The following is a 7,651-nucleotide window of genomic DNA, read 5'->3' as shown; positions in this document are numbered from 1 at the left end:
TTCAACGCACTGCACATTACAATGTGAAAACGTCTCGTTGTTCTTATGCAAAGTGGTCCCATTTCATACATTCTCTCTAGTCTCTTTGATCCGTTTAATCACATTTAATTCACTTTCAAATGCTCTGTCTTTGGGACTATAAATGACAAGATACGTCATTTATGACTGTCAGGAGAAAATCACGTGATAGTTGATTGTTCCTCTCGGAAAAGTTTACGACATGGTTTTCTGACGTAAACATACGGACGAATGAAAAACAAGCATTTTCCACGGTGACTATAAATAGCATTTTCCACGGTGACTATAAATAGCATTTTCTAGCGATCGCACTGAAGAACGGCATATTTACGTCTGGACAACGAGTTGCGGGGAAAAGTGCTGATTTTGTTGCAGTTTTAGGAGCCGGTGATTGAAGAACGAGCAGAGAAGCCCGTGCCGGGAAGTGTTGATTTTATTTTTATGACGTCATTTGTTATTTATTATTCAAAGCTACTTGTTTTGATCCCGTCTCCAGCCTCAAATGTCTAAACTGCGTCAAAACCGAATCTTGGTCCAAACAATAGAGGTCAATGGTCCAAACACTTGGTCCAAACTTGGTCCAAACATGATTAACGTATGACTAATTTGATTTTATTCCGAATTAATTTCATTTTTGGTGCCAACGAATAATTTAATTTCGTCTGGTCTCCGAAGATATGTAATGACAGAGAAAAAGGATATACTTGGTGAGTAAACTGATATCATTTTGTAGGTACGTAATTTAACATTTTTTGTGCCACTGAAATACATTTGATTTGACATGACGATACCTATTTCAGTTTCGTTCTTTATTTCATAAATGAGATAGATAAGTTCGAGACAAGCATTTAACCCTAGTACTCTTAACTTAGGCGGAAAGTGCCTTTTTCAGTGAGACTATATGTACCTACTTAACTTGTTTATTGTTAATAGTGATTGTAATTGACAATGGTTATTCACAGAACACGCAATTGAGGTGTGGGCTCGGCTGTTTGATCACCGGCCATTCCTGAGGGGTGAAATCAAGTCATTTGTTCATAATTTTGAGGTAAGTATCTGCTGGCAAATATGGCTCTGTTGAGCTCCAATAGTATAAAGGCTAAAATCAGGCTAGACCAGGGCCCCAATCTTACCAAATGCTGAGAATGCGCATTCATGGCATTTGGTAACATTCAGATTCCACATTCACTTATTCATTCGTTCAGGCAACATTCATAATCATTCATGCTATCAAGTCATTGGACAAGATTAGCTGGATGTAAATAAAAAGCCAATGAGAATTCCACTGAACTGGTTAGACTGTAGTTAATGCACATTCAGTTAAAGGAATAATGAAGGACATTGATGTTTGGTCCAGCAAATGTCAGATATCAGGATTAGTGTAGGTAGTTGTAAAGTTCAGAACTCTTATTATTATCATTAGCTTTCTACTCTTTTAATTGGCATTAATTGCCTGCTGATATCTCTATACTAAATACCTGCAGTGGCAGACATCAGGTCAACTAAACTGAGCAGTTGCAAGCTGCCAGTGCCAACTACTGATTGCAATGCAAGTCATTGCAGCAAGATAGGTAGGAACTTACTGCAATGTGCTTGCTTTAGCTAGTGATCCTTGCTATGACAAGGATGTGGTAGTGATTTAGACCAAAGGCATCACACATGCTGACAGGCACACTGCCTGTGTTGAGGCTGATTCATAGCCATTGTTGACTGGTCTCTGTCTGTGTGCTGGTAGTCAAAGCACCCAGAGGGGTGTGCACCATCGCTGGCTGACCCGCTGGCCCAGCTGAATCAGATCAACTCTGAGCTGGTCGGCGGCTGTGCTGCTCTGGTGCAGGAGAGCCTGCCCGGCCTGCAGGAGGACGCCACACTGCTGGAGGCACAGTGCCGTGCACTCATCAAAGCACCAGCCAACAACGAAAAGGTGGCATATCCTAATATCTAAATAATGAGTGAGCAAATAAAGGTCTTTGGTTATGTCATTTTGGGACATTTTAAGTGGTTGTATCTGCCACTGAAAATGTGAAGATTATTTGATGCACATTAAGACTGCTGGTATGCATACTCTTTTCCTCTCAGTTCATTGATTGTAACAAATATAGGATCCAGCAATTCATTTGGGCAACTGGAGCCCGCCGATCTCCTGTTTCATCCATTTCCCCTGCCACCCCGGACACCCTACCCCGCGGGCTGGCCGCCGCTGACGCTGAGCTCGGCCCCACAGTTGCAGGACCGTGTAGCCGAGCTGCAGATCGAGCGCGAGGAGAGCTGGGGTCGGTTCCTCACTGAACTGGAGCAGGCGCGCGCTCAGGTGGACGAGGAGTTTGAACGGAAGGAGGCCGAACTGCGCGACTACTACCGACGGGCACAGCAGAAACTGACGTAGAACTGAGGTGAGCCGGTGAGGTGGGGTTACCGAGTCTGACAGAGACCGACAAATGTGGCACCACTGCTGGCATAAGCTGAGATGATGTGCAGTCTCAAGACTGCTGCTTCCCAGGTCATAAGTTGATTGGGAACCGGCAATGCCAATTCTGTGGATGCCTTATTTTTTTTCGTTTATATTGGGTAATGTTTTTTATTCACGCAATGGTTGAGCTTAAATAGGTATCTACACCTTTTGTCAGTTTATTTCGGGGCGTAATCGTCCATTTTAGAACTAACGAAATGTGTGTAGACACACCGCAATATTATGTACAAGAATCACATAATATCTCGGCGCAGGTCAGGCAGTCGGCGGTAAAGCATTCAATTTCGGCACAGCGGCAAAACGCTCCATTTTCAGCGATAGCGCAAGTAGAATCGGCTGCGCCAGCACAGGTTTAGAGGTAGCGCACGCTATTTAGCAACAGTAACAACCAAATTCGGCACTGTTCATTCAATTTCGGCGGGTAACCGGAGGCACCCAGGTGATTCATATTTTCAGGAACGCTTCTTGAGCATCAAATGAATCCTCATACAGCTTTATGGCTTTGAGATATTCTCAGGGGGAGAAAAGCAGGCCATTGTTTGTTTAGCGTCACAGTACCTACCTAAGATCGTTTCGCTGTTTCCCGTTTCGAATTCTGAAGTGAAAATTGATAAACTTTACTGAATTAGTACTATTTATCCTAAAAAGATAACATCTGTGGTGGGCTGGTTTCTTTTTTATATTACAGTACCCGCTCCGTCCGCACATGGCGGACGACGATCGACAAGGCAAACGCCAATCGTTGTTGGACTCGAGGCAAGCCCCGATTCTCCTTCATTGAAGCACGTCTGTGCTGTTGTCACTGTGTGCCAAGTTTTTGCCCAAAACATGAACCCATTTTATCAAAAGACCTGTTATTTTACTTCACTTTGAAAGCAACCCATCACCTCGTCATCAAACATAACACAATTAGCTCAGCCATACCAGAATAAGTCCTACCAATCGGTTATCGTTGCACTTCCTGTAATCATCTCCTATTAATCAACTGCCAGCGTGAAATATCAAGCATCCCTTACCTACTGTGTGCAGAAGGACACGAAAATAAATTAATCATTCCGTATCGTATCATCACGCCTCCCCTCACCCCACCCCACCCCCACGAACACCACCAGACCCAGAGGCTTAGCGCCAACATTCTAACCCGTCCCATGGACAAGACTCGTAGTTGCGGCAGGTGTATTTTTCTCCCCCCCCCCCTCCCTGAGCATCTGACTGTCCATCCGGCGCTCGGCGCATCCTTTCAACAACCGCGCGACGACACCGGGCGACGGGCGTCTCTGGCGCATGGGCGGGGTCAAAGTTCAGTAGTCGCGTACCCCGTCGGCCTGGTTTTGTTCTCCGCTAGCTTCGTTTTAAGCAGGTGCCTATAAACTTATGTTATTTGTACTTCCTTGATAGAAATTAATAGGCACATTGTAATGCTTTGTTTAACCCACAGAAAGCACGGACATGAAATCATGCTCATCGCTGGCGATGGCGAGAGGAATATTCGGCCATAACGGAGAGGGTGGAGGGCTGGAGGCATGCACTCAAGTCCAGACAATGAGACAGTGGCAACAGTAAATACCTTGAAAAACGTTTGACTGAATAACAATGCTTCAACAAGCTAATTTTGTAAGCAAGAAGTCTCTGCTTGCTTCCAAATAGCCACCGAAATTGAATGAATATCGCCGAATTTGGTTGCTGCTGTTCTAAATATCGTGCGGCCGTCTCCAATCTCCAACAGCATCGCCGAAATACAATGCGGACACGCCAAAACCGGGCGTCTTTTGCTGCTGCGCCGAAATTAAATGCTCTAATGCCGATCACCGCTATAAACGGCCGACATGCAATGCTAACTGATACATAGCCTTGCGGTATGTCTACAAAGAATCCGCTAGGTCTAAAATGGACGCGCACGTACCGAAATAAACTGACAAAAGGTGTAGTCGTAAGTGGAGAGAATATTGATTATAAGTAGTTCATCTCTTTTCTATAATAAAAAGCACCCAGCATCGATTCATTGACCTAGCCTCTATACCGGAGACTTCCGTGACCTACCTTCCCTCCAGGTACCGCCGTGACCCCGTTACTGCTCCGTTTCCCGGCAGCAGTATGGAGCTGCACCCGTCTGAATCTGTCCGCGAGTCGGTGCGGCTGCTGGTGGGGCCGCTGCCGCCGGACGCTGTGCCGGCCGCGGTGCGCCGCTGGCTGGACCGGCCCGCCGGGGGCGGTCTCAGTCTGGAGGCGGTGCGCTGGCTGCGGGAGCGGCTGACCGCAGAGGGACAGCAGGAGCCGCTGTTTGACCTGCTGGCCGGCGGGACGATGGAGCTGCCCTCGCCGGTCACACAGGAACGGAACCCCGAACTGGAGGTGGGTGTTGGATGGCAGCAGATTTGGGGAATGTTTGTCTTTCGATTGAATGATGAAACGGTCATAACTCGTTGAATCTATTGGAAGTGGGAACCACGTAATTATCGTGTACCGGAAAGCATCATTTTGGGTACAGTTCGACCACCGTCGTTCGAGATGTATATGTGACGATCTGTCCAGAATGTCTGCGACATGTTTCGTTAGATTATATGATTTATCACCCGCATCAATATCTAGCTCTTCCTGACTGCCGAGTGCCGAGTGCCGAAAGGTCACTGTTACCCGCGATGTATGACACCATGGCAGCTCTCGATCTAAAAGGCTTCCATGCTCAGAAATGTTTAGTGTGTTACACGTTCCCATTTTCTTGTGCTCACAGGCACGGTGTCAGCGTTTGAGAGCAGAGCAAGAGGAGCGCTCCTACCGCAAAATGGTCCGGAACGTGGACTCGAACCGCTTCAAAGAACCCTCCCTCGAAATCGGCAAACAGAGTAAGTGTTCAATGATACTTTCTCACTCCTTCTTACTTCCTACACAGCGTTGTCTTTACCTTCGTAGAAATAGGATTGAACACTTGCATTAGCCATACTTAACTTACGAAGACTTTCTCTGATCAGCAGAGCACAGGTCATTTATGAACCGGAACCCAAACTCTGCCTCCAAATAGTTTTTCCCCCTTTCCTGACTTTATTATTCGCTGTCATTATCCGCCAACCGTCGCGCCCGAGCGTGCCCAAAGACCTTGAGACGCTTGAAGCCCATCTGTTGTTATGCTGATAGTCCGTTCAGTTGACCTGCCGCTGCCTGCGTTTATTATTTTTCCTTGAGCTGTTCCTTGAGGGCTTCTCGTCGCCTTTCCGATCACGCTCGCTTTGGTTGTTGGCGACCATGTCCTTTGATCCGAGATCCGCGGAACAGTGAGATAGAAAAGGTTTAAACTATATAGTCCGATGACGTCTTTGGTAAGTAAAATATAGTCAAAAGCAACCAATATCTCACTACTGGTTATCCGCTGTAGTTAAGATGAAATAACGGAGTCAATTATATGACTTGGTGTGATATAATCGTTCCTTGTCTGCTACCATTATATCTGCACGTGTACAATATTGATAATATTGGGTTATAATCGTTTTGCCCGTCTTTAAGTAAGTGTCGTGCGTTATTTACGATCCTTGTAGTATGATTTACACCCACAATGAACGAGCGTCCCTGATGAATTAAACCGTCAGATGGAAGTAGTTCACTAAGTTAAGTATCGACGAAGAAAAGACTATTCCATGGTGGTCAGAAATAGACAAATGGACCTTTTGGATTTACGTGTGCCGTTACACCGTTGCATATATCTTTAGGCGATTGCTCGCGCTATGGATAATTAAGTGCAGTCATTTTCTCTTATATCTGCTTCGACCTTTTTGTCTATTTTTCTCTGCCTTCTTCTCTGCCTGTCTGCTCGTCTCCTCTGTGTTCTCCCCCTTCACCCCCCGTTCGCCCGCGGCCGGCCGCAGTGCGCGAGGTGAACGCCCAGCTGGTCGAGGTCGGGCAGGTGGTGTTCTCGGTCGGCGCCGCCTTCCTGTTCGGCTACATGGCCACGGCGGTGGCCGCCGGCGGCGCCAGCACCGCCACGCGCATCCTGGCCGGCCTGGCCGCCGCCCTGGTGGTGCTGGTCGCCGAGGGATACTTCCTGCTGCGCTACCTCAGCTACGCCGACGACCCGCCACCGGCGCGTCCCCCGGCCAAGACGGCGGCGCCCTCCGCGAGCCCCGTCGTCGCCGTCGGCGCCGGGTCTGGGGCCGATGAGGTAGAGGTAGCGGCGGCGCAACCTCCACCGATCTACGTGAAGAAGCGACAGTGATGTGCCGCGTGGCTGCGACACTGTCGCACGACAGTGATACTGCGACAGAACGGAGCCAGTGCTATAGAGTAGTGTGCCGCGTGAAAGTGAAGTGTGTTGTCAGTTGTCACTCATTCAAATTCGGTCGAAAGGTTATGAAATGTTGCCAATGAGTTTGCTGTGTATCATTGTACAGTGACACTTTGGCGGCGACAACTCCAATGACTGCATTGGAGATTGGGGATGACTGCATTGGGGATGACTGCATTGGGACGTCACTGGAGTCAGCCATGTAACACTAGTTTGAATCTGCGGTCTGTTGCTTGGTATCACATGATGTTTGTGCCAGCGTGCTGAGTGCAGTTTGGTAGTGACGGTGTTGGTATGGCGTGATCAAAGATTTTTCCAGCCCACCATAGGCTAGATTTTAATTTTTAGCGAGTTAATGTAAGAGCTAAACGCGTCACATCGTCATATTCTAGGCAAAATGTGCGCGGCTCGTAACTGCTTTTCGCTATGGCCACCGGCATTCCCTTATTTGTAGCTGCTGTGAGTTTTGCGTTTGTGAACATTGTACTGAAACGCACTTATGTAGTGTGTGAAGAATGATAGTTGAAACTAGTGGAAAGACGTAATGGTATCTGACATGAATTGATATAAAACCGACAATGATATCGTGATATAAAAGAGGCAAATATAAGACTGGACTGTCCGGACTTCAACTTCTTTTATGCTGATGGCTGGTCAGCGTTATAACACGGCGACCTCTGTCGCCATGTTAACGTCAGCTCAGGTTTTTAAGTCTTACGATGATTTTATTGTGCATTTTCGGCGAATTATCTACGCTGATTTCAAAGATAAGTACGTTCATTTCTTTCTGCCCTTATTCCTATGCTGAATGTGACATCTAGTGAATAGTCCGCCCGCCTCATCAGCAGAGCATACGCGAATAATCGATGATTATATTTTTGTCTACATAC

The 7,651-nt window shown here is 47.1% G+C and overlaps 1 protein-coding gene across 5 annotated transcripts; it reads left to right on the top strand.

Annotated features, from left to right (window-relative positions):
* The first annotated feature begins 243 nt into the window (after nt 1–243).
* LOC122389118 (transmembrane protein 199-like) lies at nt 244–7,393 on the top strand. 5 transcript variants are annotated; one of them, XM_043380816.1, is made up of 7 exons: nt 244–725; nt 981–1,066; nt 1,754–1,942; nt 2,243–2,411; nt 4,582–4,840; nt 5,220–5,331; nt 6,346–7,393. In XM_043380816.1, exons 5-7 carry the CDS (start codon nt 4,583–4,585, stop codon nt 6,690–6,692), a joined length of 717 nt encoding a protein of 238 aa, XP_043236751.1. In that variant the 5' UTR covers nt 244–725; nt 981–1,066; nt 1,754–1,942; nt 2,243–2,411; nt 4,582; the 3' UTR covers nt 6,693–7,393. The 5 variants fall into 5 exon arrangements, with proteins under 5 accessions (XP_043236751.1, XP_043236750.1, XP_043236754.1 ...); XM_043380815.1 differs by having other exon boundaries at nt 530–725; nt 4,579–4,840; XM_043380819.1 differs by having other exon boundaries at nt 535–725; nt 2,243–2,424; nt 4,579–4,840.
* Nucleotides 7,394–7,651: the final 258 nt, after the last annotated feature.

This window comes from Amphibalanus amphitrite, unplaced genomic scaffold, assembly GCF_019059575.1.
Source record: "Amphibalanus amphitrite isolate SeventyFive unplaced genomic scaffold, NRLGWU_Aamphi_draft 000344F_arrow, whole genome shotgun sequence".
NCBI classification, from domain to species: domain Eukaryota; kingdom Metazoa; phylum Arthropoda; class Thecostraca; order Balanomorpha; family Balanidae; genus Amphibalanus; species Amphibalanus amphitrite.
Note: the sequence above shows the minus strand (reverse complement) of the source record. Positions and strands in the feature narration are given on the sequence as shown.

Coding starts and splice junctions, on each gene's coding strand:
- LOC122389118 (XM_043380816.1), top strand. CDS start 4,583: ATGGAGCTGCACCCGTCTGAATCTGTCCGCGAGTCGGTGCGGCTGCTG. Junction 4,841..5,219: donor AACGGAACCCCGAACTGGAG/GTGGGTGTTGGA, acceptor TTGTGCTCACAG/GCACGGTGTCAGCGTTTGAG. Junction 5,332..6,345: donor CCTCGAAATCGGCAAACAGA/GTAAGTGTTCAA, acceptor GGCCGGCCGCAG/TGCGCGAGGTGAACGCCCAG.